General features: G+C 50.3%; 3 protein-coding genes across 3 annotated transcripts; 2 read left to right on the forward strand and 1 right to left on the reverse strand.

Annotated features, from left to right (window-relative positions):
* Positions 1-2,196: 2,196 nt before the first annotated feature.
* On the forward strand, positions 2,197-4,333 carry J7T55_000035 (uncharacterized protein; the record flags this gene model as incomplete). The annotated part of the gene is made up of 5 exons (XM_053134245.1): positions 2,197-2,299; positions 2,517-2,979; positions 3,071-3,584; positions 3,637-4,131; positions 4,190-4,333. The coding sequence occupies 5 exons, from the start codon at positions 2,197-2,199 to the stop codon at positions 4,331-4,333; spliced, it is 1,719 nt and encodes a 572-aa protein (XP_052987936.1).
* A 2,984-nt stretch (positions 4,334-7,317) lies between these two features.
* J7T55_000036 (uncharacterized protein) lies at positions 7,318-9,503 on the reverse strand (the record flags this gene model as incomplete). Its single annotated transcript, XM_053134246.1, has 5 exons — positions 7,318-8,168; positions 8,230-8,381; positions 8,565-9,161; positions 9,222-9,360; positions 9,410-9,503. 5 exons carry the CDS (start codon positions 9,501-9,503, stop codon positions 7,318-7,320), a joined length of 1,833 nt encoding a protein of 610 aa, XP_052987937.1.
* Positions 9,504-13,398: 3,895 nt separating this feature from the next.
* Positions 13,399-16,521, forward strand: J7T55_000037 (uncharacterized protein; the record flags this gene model as incomplete). The annotated part of the gene is made up of 3 exons (XM_053134247.1): positions 13,399-15,028; positions 15,085-15,571; positions 15,621-16,521. 3 exons carry the CDS (start codon positions 13,399-13,401, stop codon positions 16,519-16,521), a joined length of 3,018 nt encoding a protein of 1,005 aa, XP_052987938.1.
* Between the last annotated feature and the right edge of the window lie 468 nt (positions 16,522-16,989).

Here is a 16,989-nt window from a genome sequence, read left to right on the forward strand (position 1 = left end):
CTGTGTGGCATCCACGATCCAAAGGGCGATCTAACAGGCGATCCAGGAGGTTTGCTGTGCTGCCCTGTTGACAGCTGCTGAAATGCAAACATGCGGAATTGGCCTGCGGGATTTAGGGGCTCGGATCCGAGGCGCGCGCTTCCTTGAACGTATGTAGCCCTGCAAGGCGAGGCGAGGATCGCGGTCTGCACCGTGTTTGGGAGCTGTGACATTTTCCTCCTGGAAGACAGCTACGATGAATAGGTCACCAAGAACCCACACCTGTCAATTTCGGCCATTTAATTCTAATAATGCCGTAGAGTAGCTTCTTGATTTGGCGCTGAAGCTTTTATGCAATTAAACCCCCTAATGGCATACAATGTGAGTGCACCGTTTGCACCTTAGGTTTTCGTATCAACCGCCTTTGGCACACCACAGCTAGAATACGTCTATCCAAGTAAGAGCCTTAGCGCTAAACTTGAAACAAGTTCCAAGAATAGAGGCCAAGATCAACCATATTTAATTACCGAGCCAACGGAATCTCTGGGCGTCAGCACCCTCCCCCGCCTCCCAAGGCTGCATACGGTGACCAGCATCATGAGTAACGTCCCGGATATTAACCTTTCTAGCTAGATTAAACTCCCCAGGTCGTCTTACAATTCTTGTCTAGACTAGTATTTTGCAGGCCACCTTGTTTCCACTCCTCGTGGGGTACATGAACGGATTGTCTGGTGACGACTCGGGCATCACACTGGATAGGGTTTCGTACCGGAAACCTGTATGGTTAAATTGTCTTGACCTGGTTCGTTTCGAACTCTGCGAGCCTATTTAACATCAGCACATAGCCGAAGGGCCCTAGCACTGGCCCATCGCTCGATTCTGCCGCTGTTGGACGAAAGATGCCGCCGCGAGACCAGGGCCAGCCTTACCTACTATGCGCAGGGACATGGTCACGGCGACAGGGCGCACCTGTGGCACCAAATCCTAAATCTGGCGCTAGCCCACATTCCACCAAATGTTTCAAACATGTCCAAACGCTATGTCGTTCTGTCAGTCTTGTGGTGTGGTCCCTCTTATGCATCTTGGATGAAGACGGCCAAGAAAAAAACCCTATCGCCCTCGGCGTAACTCCTTGATTGTAGTGACCGATATCCTAGCCCTGCTTAGCCCAGTGCAGTATATGCGATTAAAGCTGAGCTTAGCGTGCTTTAATTCTGGAGCTGACGAAAGTTGCGTTTGCCGATTGGATACTCAAAGTCCAGCCACGTGTATTTGCCAAACTATCATCGCGGCTCAGAGGCGGCAGTCGCGCAAGCCACAGCTACAAACACAGGTAGGGTCCACTATAACCAGCACGTTGCCATGTACACTTGCAATGTTCTAGAATATGGCAGCTTTGTACGCTGTAAAGAGTGAAGTGGAATCACCTTGTGTTGATGCAGCTGAGCGCCACCCCTCTTGTGGTCAGGGCAACTAGGAGCCCTCACTTGTGAGACATGCATGAAGATAGGTCTTAACAAATCTAATTCATAATACTTGGGGAGAATGATGAATTCCGCAGGATTTGGTGTCCATTCGTGATGACCGAACTCCTCTTCTCCGTCCGTTTCCTCAAGGAGAGAGAAGTGAATGGCCGCTCTGGATTACTTCCTCGGCTGCAGGGATCAAGTATCTGCCCACGTACAATCAGGACGGCCAGAGTATCTGCACGAGAGTTTCATATGTAAACGATAACGTGAGGTACCATAGGTTCCATTGACATCCTGTTGGGAGTTCTGTGCATCTGCTTCATGCTCCATTATACCAGAATGGGGAAAAACCCGTCAGCCTCATGGACGCGCCCGTGCCAAGATAGGATCAACTGCCGTTACACGGCGATCTGCCCCCGTCCCAGCAATGTAGCATCGTGGTCAAAGATCCTCAGCGCGCCCGCGGAATACGGGAACTATCATCTGTACTATCTTGTTTCATACCTTAGCTGGGAACCGCATTTGAAGCGGAATCCAATTGCGAAGCTGCAAGTTTGCACCCTGGATTTCGGCGACCGAATACAATAAAGGCATCACGCCCTTCCCAACTAGGTCATGGTTTTTCGGCGATCATTCCTGATCATCTTCTTCACGCGCGTATTGTCAACGGAATAGCTGCTCAGCTACCGGTTTTGGTGGATTCTCCGTGCACCGCCTCAGCCTTGTTGAACTTATACATAAATCCAAAATGTCTCCCTCAGCGACAACGACGACGAAGACGCATACCGGCGACGCTTCCCCCACCCAGACAACCCAACGTACAAGGCCTCGACAGAAGCCTGGCGCGGCTTGTGAGGAATGTCGGCGGAGAAAACTCAGATGTGACCGGCGGCAACCCCAGTGTGGCTCATGTCAGGCAACTGGCGTTCCGTGTCACACAACAACAGTTCGGGCGGCACGGGGGCCAAAACCAGGTTACCTCAAGGACCTTAAAGCTCGAATAGGTAAGTCGGCCGTTGAATTTAAGCCTTTATCTAACACTGCTGACTGTTTATGCCTACGATCTAGCCGCTTTGGAGGGCACTCTCATACAACAGGCCCAGCAATCTGCCCGCACAACATCTCCGGATGAAGACCCAGCATCATGCTACGATCCTTTTCTGTTCCACGGCGCGGATTCGCTCAAGCTTTCCCATCCGGGTAGCGAGCCCGAAAATGTTTTCCTCCACGACATGGCAACGGCCAACCCGATCTCAAATGGATTGGAACCATCACTTAACTTTCCGTGCCTCGGCGGCACCACCATGTCCCCGACACCGCCAATGGACACGAGCTTGATGTCTCCTCCGCTCACTGCATTCGGCGGCATTGGTTTCGATACAATGCTCCCAAATGGAATGCATCCATCAGGAGAACCAATTTCATCTCTCAATCTCAACAACATGAGGAGGATGTCTACTGCATCGAGTTCTTGGAGTTCCCCAGAGGGAACGACAGAGTTTAGACTCTCACCTCTGATGCAAGCTGACCTGTGAGTGTTGACCTGGCATACATGTCGATTCAAGTGTGCTACCAGTAAACACTTGACACAATGGCACAGTACCGTTGCTAATCATTGCCAGCGACCAGATCTACTGGGATAGGACCCACACATATGTGCCCATCGTCCATCAACGGCGCTACATGGCGTGGAGCCGGAAGCCGGACAAAACCGAGGGCCAGAAGTGTCTTCAACTCGCCATGTGGACCCTGGCAGCCTCAACATCACCCGGCCAGTATCAGACCATGGCCAACTACCTATACAGATATGCCTCACAATCTCTCTTGAACCTCGAGCAATGGGATTCAGGGGATGACTGGCACCAGATGCAGCCCAGTGACTTTGCGCAAGTGCAGGCCCAGCTCCTGCTGGCTTCTTACGAATTTAAATCCGTCGACTTTAGACGAGGATGGATGAGAGCGGGGCGTGCTTTTAGACTTATTCAGCTCAACTGGTTTTACGACATGCTTTCAACGTCTTCGACTTTGTCCGATTGGGTAGAGGCAGAAGAAAGGAGGCGAACGTTTTGGTTAGCATTTTGCCTTGATCGGACTATCAGCTTACGAAATGACGCTCCTTGTACATTTAATGAGCCGGTAAGTGACGCCATATGCCTCATGGAGGAGATCAATACTGACATGACGCAAGATCTACGTGCCTTTGCCTGCGCCTGATGCAGAGTTCCAAAATGAGATTCCCACGGCGACCGGATACCTGAACGGTGACTCCCTAACCGTCGGTGCAACCGACTCGCTCTTTATCGACATCATTCATTTAGCTACGATTTGCGGTAGGGCCGTGACGCATCGTCACCAGTCCATCATTGACAAGTCACTTGGCGTCCACAACACGGCCGGTATTTGGCAGCGCCATCGACAGATCAACTCGCTGCTGGCAGACAATCTGGACTCGACCACATCAAGGCACCAGCCACCCACACAAGAACCTGACCCTCTAGATCCATTCATGGGTATAATGTGGCGGACAGTCATTCTTCATCTTCACTCGACCTTGAACTGCACAGTGTCGGCTGGAAAAGATGAGTACGACTACATGTTGATGGAAAGTATGCAGCGCGGGACCCTAGCTGCGCAGGAAGCGCTGAGCTGCATAGAGCGGCTGTCGCAATTTAACAGTCTCAAGGTTCGATTGGCCCCCCTGTCCCTACAACTCTGAGCTCAGACTAATATGTATTTTACAGCTTCATCCTATTACTGTTGTTCCTCTGGCTCTCTGCTCAGAGCTGATGGAAGCGTGGCCAGACCTTGCAGGACCGTTCAACACTCACTTGGCAAAGATTATGGATGCTACTCATCGGGCAAACAGTGGGGACACTCCTTCATAGACCAGACGGGATCAAAACCAGCGGCATAGAAGTGTAAATTTAACCAGCAGGGAGTGCGCACAAAGGAATGAAAATATTACATAAGGCATGGGCCTGATAAGCTTCAAGTCTCTTACAAAAATCTGATCTTCCCAAATGTGACATCCATGTAACTAGGGGTTCAGGATTTACGCATAAGCTCTAGTGGGGTGCCATATATGCGAACAGCTTACTACGAACGTTGCGATCGGTGGTCTCCCTCCAAATGATTAACTTCGGATGACTGGCACGAAATGCTACTTCTTGAGGAAAGCAAAGCATAAAGTCTAACTAGAGTGTAATCCTCGACCCCAATTTCACGTCTCGGCCCGATGCGAGCTGAGCCGCACAACGTAGGTGTTCAACCACAGGAACCGTTATTCCCTCGCCAACATATTACTTTCAGCCTCACTTGTAACACACCATCTCCATGCAAGCAACGAGAACTAACAGAAACGATGGAGGCTCAAATGGAGTTTGATCAGCGCTTCGGCCACAGTTCATCGGTTTCGCGTTGCATTTCACAGGTAAGACGATGCCGTTGACAGCCGAACCGTATCGTGATGACACGTAGTGGCTGTCAAATTAAGCTCAGTCCTCGAAAAATCAGATGAAGCCACAAATGTTGCGGCCGGGGGAGCAAGGAAATATCGGACGACATTGGCACAGCATGCGGCCACTGTAGCGCGGACGGCTGCATAAAGTTGCCTAGACAGCGCTAGAGGTCTGCCGACTCTCGAGTTATCGCGCATTCGCATAGCTACGCCGCAAGAGAATACGCAGTTATCTTCAAAAATGAATCCGCCCATCTGGTAGATATTGACCCAGGAACAGGGTGCAGATTACTCCGACATCCGATCGATCGATCTCCGAGGTGGCTCGTGGCAGCCTTGTCTGCGTTCGGCAAGGCGCCCGCAGCCAATCATCTTACACGCGTGTTACCAAACCTCGGAGAGCTCCTAGCCTCCCCTGGCAACCTCGCCGCGGGAATATGTCGGTCTGCCAATGCAAGACCGACGAACTCGGCCGACACAGGCAGCGACACAGGGAACAGGGGGTAATAATCTCCCTTCGAAACACTACTCTTGACCACAACGGCTGCAAATGGCAACCTTCGGGGCCGATTTCCCTTCCCAGCCTGGCCCACTCTGAACATCTGCCGGTCTTCGACTCGAACAACGCTCGAACCCCGGCTCCATCTTTCTCACCTTCTCCCCACATCGGGCTGTTAAGCGGTGAGCGTTGCTAAGCCCATCCAGCACGTTGGTAACTAGCGCCCGGACTGATCGACACCGAGCCGCGCATCGCTTTCGTGAGGAACCTTTCCAGAACTGCCAACGGCTCATCGAACAGAACTCCACTTTTCCAACGCCGTTCTCTAGCTGTTCGCAAGCTTCCGTCGTGAGACAGGAAGCACTGGTAAAATGCCACACGGCCGTCCACGTAAGCTTCGTCCTGTGTCAAGACTTGGGCGCTTACGATCGAACCACTGGCATCGCATGATGAATGGGGATGCCTGCCGGATGAAACTATCTTCTGCTCAACAGTCGAGGTAAGTTTCGGCTCTTATAATGTGGACACATTCTGTGGGATGGCCAAGCTCATCGACAAGTCGCATCCCACTTTGCGCATACACTGGAGGTATATCGGCCCCTTGCCGGTCTAAATGGCTCATTCATAGCATCCGCCGCATCCGATTCCGAGTCTGATCCGCGCTCAAGTAGTGGCTGACATGCCATCGACGATTGCTCTGTCCAGACCAGAGGTAAACGGGACGATATATCGTCTTCGCACTGGTTACTGACCTGAGATTATTGCTCCTAGAAGTCTATAGCGACAAGAATCAAAGTCTTTGCCTCGCGGAGAAAGAGAAGATGCATACTGTTTAACAATGCAGGGAAAAGGCCATCTGAGAGGCAATGCCAAGCTCATAATATTCTCTAGAATCGAAAAGCATTAGCTTTAATGTACACCCGGAATAAAATCACATAATACCAAATAGCCGGAATTCCGGCCCCTCCCCTCCACATATGACCACAAGGCATTTGAATTGCTGATCACAATCCGCACTACGAAGTGAAGTTGTCACAAGTTATAAGGCGCCCAACAAGCTCTTCCGAACAATGATATCGCACACTTCAATTGAGCCCCACTCCAAAGTTGGTCAGATCTATGCTGTTCGTAATCAGGAAGCCAAGATTTCTCGTAATTGTATCAAAGCCCAAGATCACGATCACACATGGGATGTTCCATAGCCGACTGATCGATCAGTGGCGTTCTTCTGCCCTTGGGATGTAGATGCCGAGCTACTTGCCGCAAAAGTGCATGCTCGGTACATATGTACGCTGTCTCTGAGACCTCCGAGCTTGATCCTGCTGTTAGAACTATTGGCGCCTCGGCTAAGTCGTGGCAATTGTGTATTCTGTATACTGTCTTGGCTTGTTTGAGAGCTCCTCGTAAGACCTCCTCGTAAGACCTCCGTACACCTGGGTGCGAAGCCAATTTAACTCACAGATACTCATGTATCCATGCGCCTCCCTATCAGAGCAAACATATTTAAGCACAGGCTATGAGGTCACTGAAGTTTACTTAAATTGAGTGTTGCCTATGTTGAGACCATGTCAATCTAGTACTAGCGTAGCCTTCGTCGATACAGAAGCCCATTCAATTGTATTGCGGCTATCGTGGACTCCATGGCTGCCAAGCCCTGTGCGGATATCGTATGCACTGCAGTGCTTAGCCCAATACCCAAAAAGAAAACAGGAAATCATGAAAGACGATTACAGGCCAAGCGACTTTTCGGCAATATGGTGTTCTGATAGCACCAGAGAAGACTTTCCAATCGCGATTCGAAATCAACAATATGGCGTTATTTGAGCATAGCCTTAGACAAAGGAAGTAGCTTGCCAATGGACAACATATCCGACACTCCTAACTCCGTGCGCCCAACTTAAAAGCACAGACAATCAATACATATTCGTCAGCGGCCCGAGGCCCCCATCGCTATTAGAGCCTTCTGGGCTTTCCGCTCCCATGAATGTGCTGCTTCCGACGCCGCACAGGTTGAATTCGGAACTTTGTTCTGGGGGCGAGTGATGGCAAGGCATGCAGCCTGGCGGAGTGGAAAAATTGCCATCCCCGCTGCCGCTCAGCCTCCCATCGGAATGAAGTGCCGCGTCGTGCTCCTGAGTCTGATAGCCTGAATCGCGGCTCTGCGACGATGGCCCGCTCGAAGGATTGAGGCTCTCTCCCGGCGAGCACGGACGGCCATTCTGGGACAACATGGTCGTGTACGGCGCTGGATACTTTGCAGGTGCGGGTTGTGGGGCCGCCTGTTGTGTCGGGATTTCAGATGACGGAAGCACGCCCGGAGCGGAATCTTGAGAAGCATGGATGCCGAAAGGACTGGGATCATACGACGACGACGAAGTAAATTGAAAGTGTCCGTCGTTGGCATCGAGATTGTCTCCAAACATAGGGTCGTTCTCGTTGGGCATCCACTCGTCTGGCAAAGTTTCGGAAACATGGTAAACAAACGCAGAGGGCCTTTGCTGAGCGCCGTATTGGCACTGACTTGTGTTGAATCTATCGCGTACCGTATTCAAGAATCGCCGATCGCGCTCAAGTCTCTTCTCGGAATGATCGTGAGATTGTTCACTACGGCAGTGCCTGAAGGTTTCAACGATGTATCGGAAGCCGTGGCCTTCTGTCGACCCTATATCGTTGTTCACTGTATGGTTCTCGACGAAATCATAGAGTGCTTCTTCACTGTAACAATGTTCTTGTACTTCGTCGAGCTCAACAGGCGGTTCGTGGTCTGTGTACAGTCAGCTGGCCGGTATCCTGCGATGCTCTTCAGTTTGGGAGGTTCTACGAACCTGGAGATGGAATAGCATTGAGATTGTCATCAGGAAATAAGAGATTCCATAATGATGCCCATGAGTCGATTTTGTCTTCATTTCCTCTCGCTGTAAGCGCTCGAAGGGTGTCTTGGGTGATGCCATCCTCGGGATCGTCCTGTCCAACAGGCCTGCGAACTGTGCAAAACTCGGGTCGGACTAAATGATCGTTCAAAGCTGCCTGGTTTGGAAACTGTTCTTGGCAGCGAGGACAGGAACTTGAACTGTTGTCTTTCTGATGGAAAGTCTTGATGTGTCGTCTGCCAGATGTGAGTCTTCACAGGGAGATTGAATCTTTGAATGGAAAGACTTACTTGAGTAATGCGAAGTCCCCAAATGAGCTCAACGCACAATTTCCGTGCCCGCGAACGTTGAAGCGGTTTGGGTTCCTCTTCCGGAAAGGGCAGCTCAGATTGACGTCCTTTCTGCCCATTTTCTGCTTCTTGATTCTCTGTTGGTCCTTGCTGTGCTTTTCTTCTTGGATGTCACCGGGATCGTCTTCATCCTTGCCGCTACGCTTGCGAGAATCGCCGGGTGCTCCATCGCTCTTCCGCTTTCTTCTGCCCGTGCTGTCTTTATTGCTACCTTGGTCCTGAATATGCATGTCTGATTCGCATGCATCTCCATGAGACTCATTGTTTTGTATTGGGAGGCTGCGAATCGGGAGACACAGAGTTTGACACTCAGGGGAAGGCCTTGGGTGATTCATGATTTGCTCAAGGAAATTGTGGATGTAGAGCTCCACGGGGATGTTTCGATCTTCGGGGTTATCGACGCAAGAAGACTTCAAAATGAGGTTGCTAATACTTTCCACTAATTCATTATATGCGAAATCATCGTCATCGTCGCTTGCCAGACTGCAGCTCTCGTTCAGAGAGCTGATGTTGTCATCGGAGTCAGACCAGGATGATCTGCTAATTTTCATACCGTTAGTGACATTCAATGTGCCTAGTAAAGCTCTGAAATCTTACCGTTTTCTCTCTCCAGATGGCTTGTTTCCAGGACTCGGGGTTGGAGAGCGGGATTCCTCGTCTTCCTCGCTTGGGAGGATTTCGTTCCTGCTAGGGTCTTCTGGTTCCACGGTAGCTTCCGAGGCCACGACTGTACTGGCTGCGGAAGACATAGTACTGTCTGGGCTACATGTTCGCTCTCTATCCACCTTGGAACTCTGTAAAGTCGTGTTGATCACTCGTTCCGCACTTTTCCGTGCCTTTGAAACCGACCTGTTCCGAGACGTCTTCTTGCGATGCCATGACGGTAACTCGATCGGCTCATAGGAGGCGAGTTCACTAACCAACCTTAGCGGCTTGGAGTTGAGTGAGCTGGTTTTTGAATCTTTCGATGTTATGAGCTTTCGTTGTGCAAGCATTTCGGTTTGCGCTTGAAAATGGTACACATCTGCCTCGTCCGACGCCACTTCTTGCCTAGAGAAATGGTGGTAAATGACCGTGCCCGTACTTTGTACCTGGTGTTGATGAGGACCAACTACACCAGCCATATTTGATAAGGCAGAGACTGGTGAATCAACGTTTCCCTCACATAGAAAGGAGCGTGTCTCATCCAGTCTTTGTGATTCCCTTGACCGTTCTACGGGAAACGTGTTTTGCTTCCGAGCTGGAGGCAATTGTCTGAGGTGGAACGGCACTCCCTTTTCTCGCCCGTCTGACCACGTGGACAATCTATTGATTTGGCCATTTCCAGAATGATCCATGGGAACAAAAAATCCCCTTGGGTCTGGGAAAGCTGAAGAGCTCTCAAAAAACGACCTAGGAACGTCGACCACGTGAATATTTGCTCCCTTCGGGAATGAATCGGCATCAACAGGACGTGAGCCCATGGCTGTAGGAAAGCTTAATGATCTGAATATAGGAAGCGTTTCATGTGAATAGGGGCTGATTTGGCTATATAGAGTGTTGGCGGACTCCTGGGATAGCATAGAATTGGAAGAGTTGAGTGTGCTGGACCGTGAGAGGCAGCTAGTGCTTGATGCGGTAGGCGTGTCCGGTCGAAAACCTAGAGAGGGATCCATGGCTTTTTCAAGGCTCACGGGAGGAGGCGACGTAGTCCTTTCGCCTTCAGAGAAGTAATCGAGAGGCTGAACGGGATCCTCGGTCTGAGCTTGGGCTTCCTGTGCGTTATGCCTGGGAGGTGACGCGGGCCTCGACCTCCATTTTTCTTTCGCTTTCTGGAGAAAAGACGGTCCCATGGCCTTTTTGTCCATATTCCTGGTCGGAGGGCCCAATCTTAGACCTGTAGACGCACTTGGCGAGGCTCAAGAAGCGAAGTGTAGTTACGACGCGCCCGGTATAAGCCACGATCCAGACAAGCTTAATACCTGGCTCAAAAATTGAAATAGAGTATTGTAAATGCTTAGAAAGTTTGAGAACGAAGGACCCGAAAGCAACTTGATGTGAAGGTGGGCATAAGCTTGCAATACCTCACCCACTGCAGAGCCGCAATTCATTCTGGGCTGATGACGCCGATACCCTGCTGAATCCTTCGCTACCTGGGGCCCAAATTTGGGGGCGGAGGAACATTTTTTACACTTGCTCAGCATTTTAGCTTGCATTAGCCCCACGATATCCAGTCAGCGCGAGGCCATAATGGTGTTGCTGCAAACTACTGCATCCTGCTGCATCAGTCACACCACATGCAGGCACACAGCCAGGATGCCTTGGCTGATAGCTAGGCATCATCTAGGGCAGTTCAGACAGACATGAATGAATTCAATATGGCGCAGGCCTTTTTCTGACCACTGGTTCCCCGACTCAGCCTCGTCAACACGAGATAGCAGCGGCCCTGGGACTATGGGCCTCCTTGAGACCCCCAGCCCTAGGCCAGATATATAGCATGCTGCATTTCCTCAATCGTGACGGTGTGCTTCTTCTTCGTTTGGCCGTGATTTCGAATTGGACAGGTTCTCCTTTTCCTACGTCCGATGGATGGGCTCAAAACATACTCTATGATGTCCCCAAATCCCCTTGCCCGATCTCAGGCGCTCACAATCACGAGACATATGCACGCATTCAGATTGTCACCACTGGTATGTCATTGTAGGCATTGTGGGCGATCTTGTCCAATTCCAGATCTTGTGCATGGAGTGTGCTGGAACAGGTTTAGGCGGGCGTAAAGGATGCACACCTGCGTTCCAAGGTGCCCCCTGATTGGGCCACAGCCATTTGAATCACCGTTGTTTGAATTCATACCGGACTTAAAGCACGTAGATACAGTATCAAATCGTGAATTTTTGTATTCATCTGAGAATTCAAACAGAATCATGGCATCAATTAACAAGAAGGACTATTTAAACATGGTCTCGATCGTGCCGTGCTTTGGCTTTGAGGATGGAGCTTGCGTCAAACAACACAGCTCTAGCAAGCATATTCCGTGAATTACCAGAAAGAACCAAATTCATGCCCTCATTCGTGGTTGATCAAAAGATCTTCCAAACAAGCCCATACTATGAATCAACAAATTCAGCACTGTGGATCCAACAGCTCCTTTAGTTCCCAAACGCGAAGGCATGTCCCATTCGACTCTGAGCTCATGATCATCGACTGACTGATATAATACAGGAAGCCCGAAGGAGGGAGCATGCTCGGCGCATACATCTATGACACGTCATCTCTCTCAGAAATACAATATCGAGGCCCTGGGATGACACTTGACCAGCGACGCCAAGAGATGAAAAGTCGAATTGATAACTTCGACCACCAATTCACAGTCCATAGTGGTCAATCCCGATGTCAACAATCGCGTAGTGGTTCTCGAAGATAAAGACTCGGAGAATCATAAAGGGCGAGCCTCCGATGATCAAGACCCTCTTTCACGGCCTGGGAACAATTGGGGGGTTCTTGAATGAACGAAAACGGGACTGTTTTGGCACTTGGGAGATTTCTCACGGAGAGGGCAGGGAGTACAGGTGAAATTGCAGATTTTATGAGATACCCAAAATAAAACTATACATGCACATAAGATCAACTAGACCTGCACTGGCGAAATGATGTCTTTGAATCCAAGGACCAGAGAAGGACAGTGGATCGAAGAGATCTGGCAATACAAAGTGGACTGCTGAGCAATTATCATCATCTAGCACAGTATGTATTATATCATGCTAATGAGGTATATCGAAGGGATATCGAAATCTCACTTGAAATCTGTAAATGATGCGCTAGGATTGTGTCAGTATCGCATAGGCAGCGTAGCAATGCCTTCATGTATTAAACTTAAATCAGCTGCCTAAATCTTGTAAATGCCGTGAATATTTATAAGTGGTGTGTAGTGATGGTTGAGGGAGTTAGCAGTCTCCGCAAAATGATGAAAGCGTTTATGCATTTCTTTCTTTACCTCCTTTGCTTTTCTCTTGGTGGGAAGGGGGGCAACAAGTGTTCAACTTTGCCACAACATCCCCTTGATGCGTACATACGCATTCGATTCGATCTTGATGGCTCCTTGATTTATACATTCAAAGCGGTGTGTTGTGATTTTCAAAAAGCCAAACTACATGAGGAACTCACAATTCCACTGGCGGAATATCAAGGGAGAACTATGCCGATGGATTTGAGTAAAAACAATACATATTGTTGCCATGACTTCCAAGCTGCCAGCTTCGCGGTCGAGAAAGGCATGGCTCTTCATGAACATGCAGCCAAGTGTTTGACAACACGCCATTCCATATTGACTCCCCCATCCCAACAACACTATTGTTTGGTAGGTGCATAGAAATTTTGAAAGTGAGACAACTACGAGGGCATGTCCCAGGATGTGGATATGTCTAAGCCCATCGAGTCCCCTCTTTTGCCTAAAGTGGGAAGTCTTTGATGCACGTTGGCTTGAGTCACACTACGTGGCACCGGCCTCCGACCCACAGTACACGTATCGAACAAGCCGCGGAAATATGCACAGTCGAGGCGTAGCTAGGCAGAATCGGAGGCTCTGCGGCTCAATAAGTGGAAACCAACAGATTGGCCTCCTTCATCATTCTCGAGCCGATGCTCATTTATGAATTGAGACGTCAATGGTCGCCACAGTACTTGCTTGTGCATGCATTTCCCTCTTGGTCTCATCACAAACTTTATTCAGGTCCTATCTCACAAATAATCAGCTCTGCAGCATATTAGGAACATTGAACACCTCGCAGCAGCCAAGATGACCCAGTACAAGGAGGGAAAGGCATCGAAAGATACACCGAGCCGATATAGTCTACCAGCCTGGTTCATCGAGCGCAACGTCAAGACTCCATCTGATCTAGAGATATTGAAGGATCAAGCTATTATTTGTCAATGCAAGATTTGTCAAGATTATCAAAAAAGCTACGAGGACATCGATTCGGATTCGGATGATCAACCCCCTGAAAGCGACGTTCTTGAAGCAGACGAGGAAGAACACAATAGCGCTGAGACTCACGAGATCAGCCATGAAGATGCCATATCCTACGCCAAGTTCTCAGAGCTACGCGATCTTGTGGCCACGAACATGCTTTGGCGGCATATGCGGCCTCAAGACTCATCCGTTCTGCTTCGCCGGTGCTCTGTTTCGGGTTGCAGCACCTGCGCAATGGAGCCGTTGCTCATGAACGATTTCGTCACTCATGTGGCCAAGTCTCTGGGAACAGCGTTGATAACTCTCAGCTTTGAGGATCTGGAGGAGTTGGGTGGTGACTTTCACGCCCAGGATAAGCGACAAACTCTCAGAAACGCTAATAAGCAGACTTCAGAGAAGGGGTCCGATAGAGAAACGAACGAGACGACTAAAGAAAAAACTCCCTTGACCGTGGATGGCTCAGCAGCTGGAGCCAGTTCAGACAATGGCAAGGAAAAAGAAACCCAGGAGACTTCTGATGAATCCACAACACCAAAGCAACCCACCAAAGACGAATGGAAGGCGGATTCGGCAGATTGGGCAACTTACTCAACACACTTCTTTGCAGCACGCTCAAAAAAATGGGAGGACGACAACTCGATCTCCTACTCAGCTTGGCGAGACCGTGCTGAACAATCATATGCGGCGATTCTGGACGGCGCCTTGGTTAAAGCAGGCCAGCAGGCCAAGCCACAGAGTGAATTGCAAGATGTGGCAGACGTCGCCTCCAGTTCACGTGGGCTTCTTGTGCACTTCATCGACTGTGACTACTCCGTCCTCCCTTTGGACTATCGACAAAAGAGGAGGATTTTGGTCAGACTGGGAGAGCTTGTGCAGAAGAGGCGTACAAAAGGCGAGAATGTGGCCATGGTCATCTCTTCCAAGTTCCTGGATTCAGGAGAGAAGCTTTGCCAGAAGGCAGGAATATCAAGCCTCTCAAATGTTGTGCTGTCTATAGTCAACCCCTCCCAGAAGGCTCGTGAGGAGCGAGACCTGCGGCGCAAGGGCGACATCAATACGCGGCGTCTCAGACGCATCCTGATGGCTGGCATTACTCACACAGACAAGGCTGCTCGGACTATTGAATGGTTGTCAAGTAGCTCTCACGAAGGCCTCACATCGTATGGACAAGAGATGTGGTCTATCGATGCTAGTCATCACGCGGCTGCACAAATCTTGGCCAGGATATGGATGAAGCCAGAGCTTGTCTTGTCATCAAAGCATGTCGACTGTGTGCTACGAAGACTGAAGATGCTTACAAAACCCAAGGCATCCGAAACGGCTGACGAGGAAAAGGACTCGGAGGAGCTTGAAACGATAAGTGATGAGGTGGTTGAGGAAGCTGAGCAGAACCCTCTGGATAATATAACGCTGGACGAATACGAGGAGAGACTTCGTGATTGTGTTGTCAGCTCAAGTATGTCAACCCCAATTTCCTCAACCTTTCCAGTACTAACCAGGATCTTGATGCAGAAGATCTCAATACTTCTTGGGAAGACGTCATCTTGGACCACGACACAAAAGAAGCGATGCAGAACCTGGTACCATCCTCAAAGCTCGAAGTCGAAGGATCCTCGGAATTTCTGCTCTCGCAGTTGCGCATCCGCGGGTGTCTATTGTATGGGCCCCCAGGCACAGGAAAGACGCATCTATGCCGCGCGATCGCAGGGACCTCAGGTTTACGCATGCTCTCGGTCGACTACGCTTCGATCCAGGGAGGTATTGTTGGAGAGGCCGAGAAGATGATCCGAGCCGCATTCTCGCTCGCTGCCAAACTTTCCCCGTGCGTGCTCTTTATCGACGAGGTCGACTCTCTGTTCTACCGCCGAAGCTCCGGGGATAAGAGCTGGGAGCGGTCGGCCATCACACAGTTCCTCGTGGAGATGGAAGGTCTCTCGCAGAACGCTGAGGCGCCGCTGGTGGTCGTCGCTACCAATAGGCCATGGGACTTGGATGAAGCGTTCCTGCGACGCCTCCCACAGAAATTTCACATACAGCTTCCCGACCAGGACTCGCGCGCTGCGATCCTCCGTCTTCCTCAAGAGAGACGATTTGGATCCGGCGGTGGACATCGACGGCATCGCAAGCGTGACGAAAGGCTTCTCCGGCTCCGACCTGAAGAACCTCTGCGCGGAGGCCGCCCTAGTCTGGAAGATCGAGCAGGTCAAGCTCGATTCCCTATACGGCACTATGTCCCCGACGTTTTCTACCGCTCGCAAAGCTCCCAAGAGACTGCGGCTGGAGGTAGATCACTTCACCGCGGCGTTCGAGAGAATGCAGCCGAACAAGACCGAGGAGTTGAGTGAGCAATTGGAGCGGTTCGCTCGGCGCTTCAACCCCGACCAAGGCGAGTTCGGCCAGGGCAACGGCGGAAAGAGATACATCTACAACGACACCGGCAGGAAAAATGAAATATTTAGTGTGCGAGATTTAATTTCGCGGCCGTTGCCGCTTCAGGAGGACACGCCCGCCAACATGCAGATGGTTGTCTGGCGTAGCCCGGAGTCCATGCTCTTTCCAACAACAGTGAGCAATCAGACGAGAGAGCCGACCTCCCTATCGCCAGCCTCTGACATGAAGTCACAGAAAGACGAAAGTAAGATTGAGGCTTGTGCTGACGAGCGGCACAAAGACTCTGAGGATGGTTCGATGGAAATGAAGGTCCACAATCTGGAAGTGTTCTCTTGCGCTGGATTTGACACGGAGAAGGCTCATACGTCTCCCGACCACTTTCAAGACTGCGAAATAATAGGCGAGAGGGATTGTATCGAGAATAGTCCTGAGCCGATCGGTCTTGCTTTATCACAGACAGAACGCTCAGTACTCAAAGCTCATAACCCGAAATCAGGGGCTGATGTAGATTTGTTGGCCTTGCTAGTTACTTTGGCAGCCGTCTTCTGGTACAGTTAGTTGATGGCACACCTGGCTTTGAATGCTTTGAGCGCTGAGACATCTAAGCACGCGGTTTTACATTCAATATCTATGCAGACCGAGAGACACGGTGATGATGTGGAGAGTATCACGCAGACTAATTCACATTTATCATGAGCACATATAGACTTGCATCAATTCTGTGATCAACAAAATCACTTGATGGGCATAAATGCTCGTGACTCGCATTAGCCTTATCTTGTCCCTCATGATGACCGTAATGCAAATGCAATACATGCTTCGCAATGATATATGCACTTTTAGGATACCGGAACCGAACACCGACCGCGTATGAGTGACCAACCACACAAGCTCAACCGGAAATTACTGCGCAACCTGTACCAGGTAGCACAGAGCGCCCAGTTTGTCCAATCCCTATGCCACAGCATTCCCACCAGACCAGACCAGACCAGACCAGAGATGAAACCAGGCCATTCACAGACCAAA

This window comes from Diaporthe amygdali (assembly GCF_026229845.1).
Source record: "Diaporthe amygdali strain CAA958 chromosome Unknown NODE_43_length_333103_cov_65_012416, whole genome shotgun sequence".
Taxonomy (NCBI): domain Eukaryota; kingdom Fungi; phylum Ascomycota; class Sordariomycetes; order Diaporthales; family Diaporthaceae; genus Diaporthe; species Diaporthe amygdali.